General features: G+C 57.8%; 1 protein-coding gene across 1 annotated transcript in view; it reads left to right on the forward strand.

Moving 5' to 3' along the window:
* Positions 1 to 372: 372 nt before the first annotated feature.
* Positions 373 to 1,041, forward strand: part of LAMP5 (lysosomal-associated membrane protein family, member 5) — a 10,245-nt gene continuing 9,576 nt past the window's right edge. Inside the window, exon 1 of the mRNA XM_010007159.1 lies at positions 373 to 694. Within this exon, the coding sequence (XP_010005461.1) occupies positions 373 to 694 (322 nt within the window). The remainder of the gene's footprint in view (positions 695 to 1,041) is intronic.

Below are 1,041 nucleotides of genomic sequence, written 5' to 3' on the forward strand. Positions count from 1 at the left end.
ACAACCCTGGACAGTTTCCTCCAGTCCTTTTCCTGAGCTAGAAATGCCAATTGCTAGTGAATCGCTGAAGTGCCACACGCGCCAATTAGTTGCTGTTCCTTTGGCGTTTTACGAAAAAAAAAAAAAAAGCGTGGAGCGGCGGGGTAATAAAAATAAATAATTAAAATTTGAACCAAACGTCTGTGACGGGAGGTTCCTGTTCCCTGCAGCTCCTGGGGCTCGTGGCTCTCAACAGTGCAAATACTCGGATCTGCTCTTCGCCCGGGTCGAGATGGGCTGCGCATTAAAGGACCGTAAAAACTCCTGATGAGAGGCGTAGAAAAAAAATAATTAAGTAATATTTAAGGTCTCGTCTGCTGGTAAAAGGGGAAGATGAAAGCGTGGAGCGGCGGGGGGCCAGAGCCTTCTGCCCCACACGCCGCGGGGCCTGGGAACACGGCTGCTCCTCCCCGAGACCCCCCGCTGCCCACAAGCCGGGGGGGCCCGTTTGACCCCCTCCGCTCCCAGGCTGAGAGGGAGGAAAAGCAGGCGCCGGTGTTAGCGGGGACGGAGGGGGTTGCCCAGCCCGGGGCGGGCAGGGCGCCGGCAGCCTTCCTTGCCCGCAGGGATGGGGTGTACCCTTCTCCCTGCCTTGCAGCCCCTTCTTTCCTTAAGGCCGGGCCGCAATTCCTGAGCTCCCCAGACCCTGGAGCCGGTCAGGACAAACTCTTCTCCGCGCCCCGGCGCAGCTTCCCCGTTTCGCACCCCCGAGACGCGCCCCGGCGTGTGCCCGCACCTCCCCCTCCCCAGCAACGCTCCCACAGACACGGCCCGAGTTGTTTTACCGCACCTTCCGGGGGCTGTCGGGACCTCCCTACGTGTTGGTGTGGTTTTTTGCTTTATGGTATGTCACAACGTCTCAGGTGTGTTGAGGGCCGTTTGCAAAAAGGTGCCGAGTTTGCTTCTGACCTTGCCACACCAAAATAGCTGCACGTTTCTTTCTAAATTAAAACCAGAAGCAGCTGTTCGCCTTCACCGAAATGACTGACGCTCCGTGAGCAG

The sequence above is a fragment of the Chaetura pelagica genome, unplaced genomic scaffold, assembly GCF_000747805.2.
Source record: "Chaetura pelagica isolate M959 unplaced genomic scaffold, ChaPel_1.0 scaffold111, whole genome shotgun sequence".
Taxonomy (NCBI): Eukaryota; Metazoa; Chordata; class Aves; order Apodiformes; family Apodidae; genus Chaetura; species Chaetura pelagica.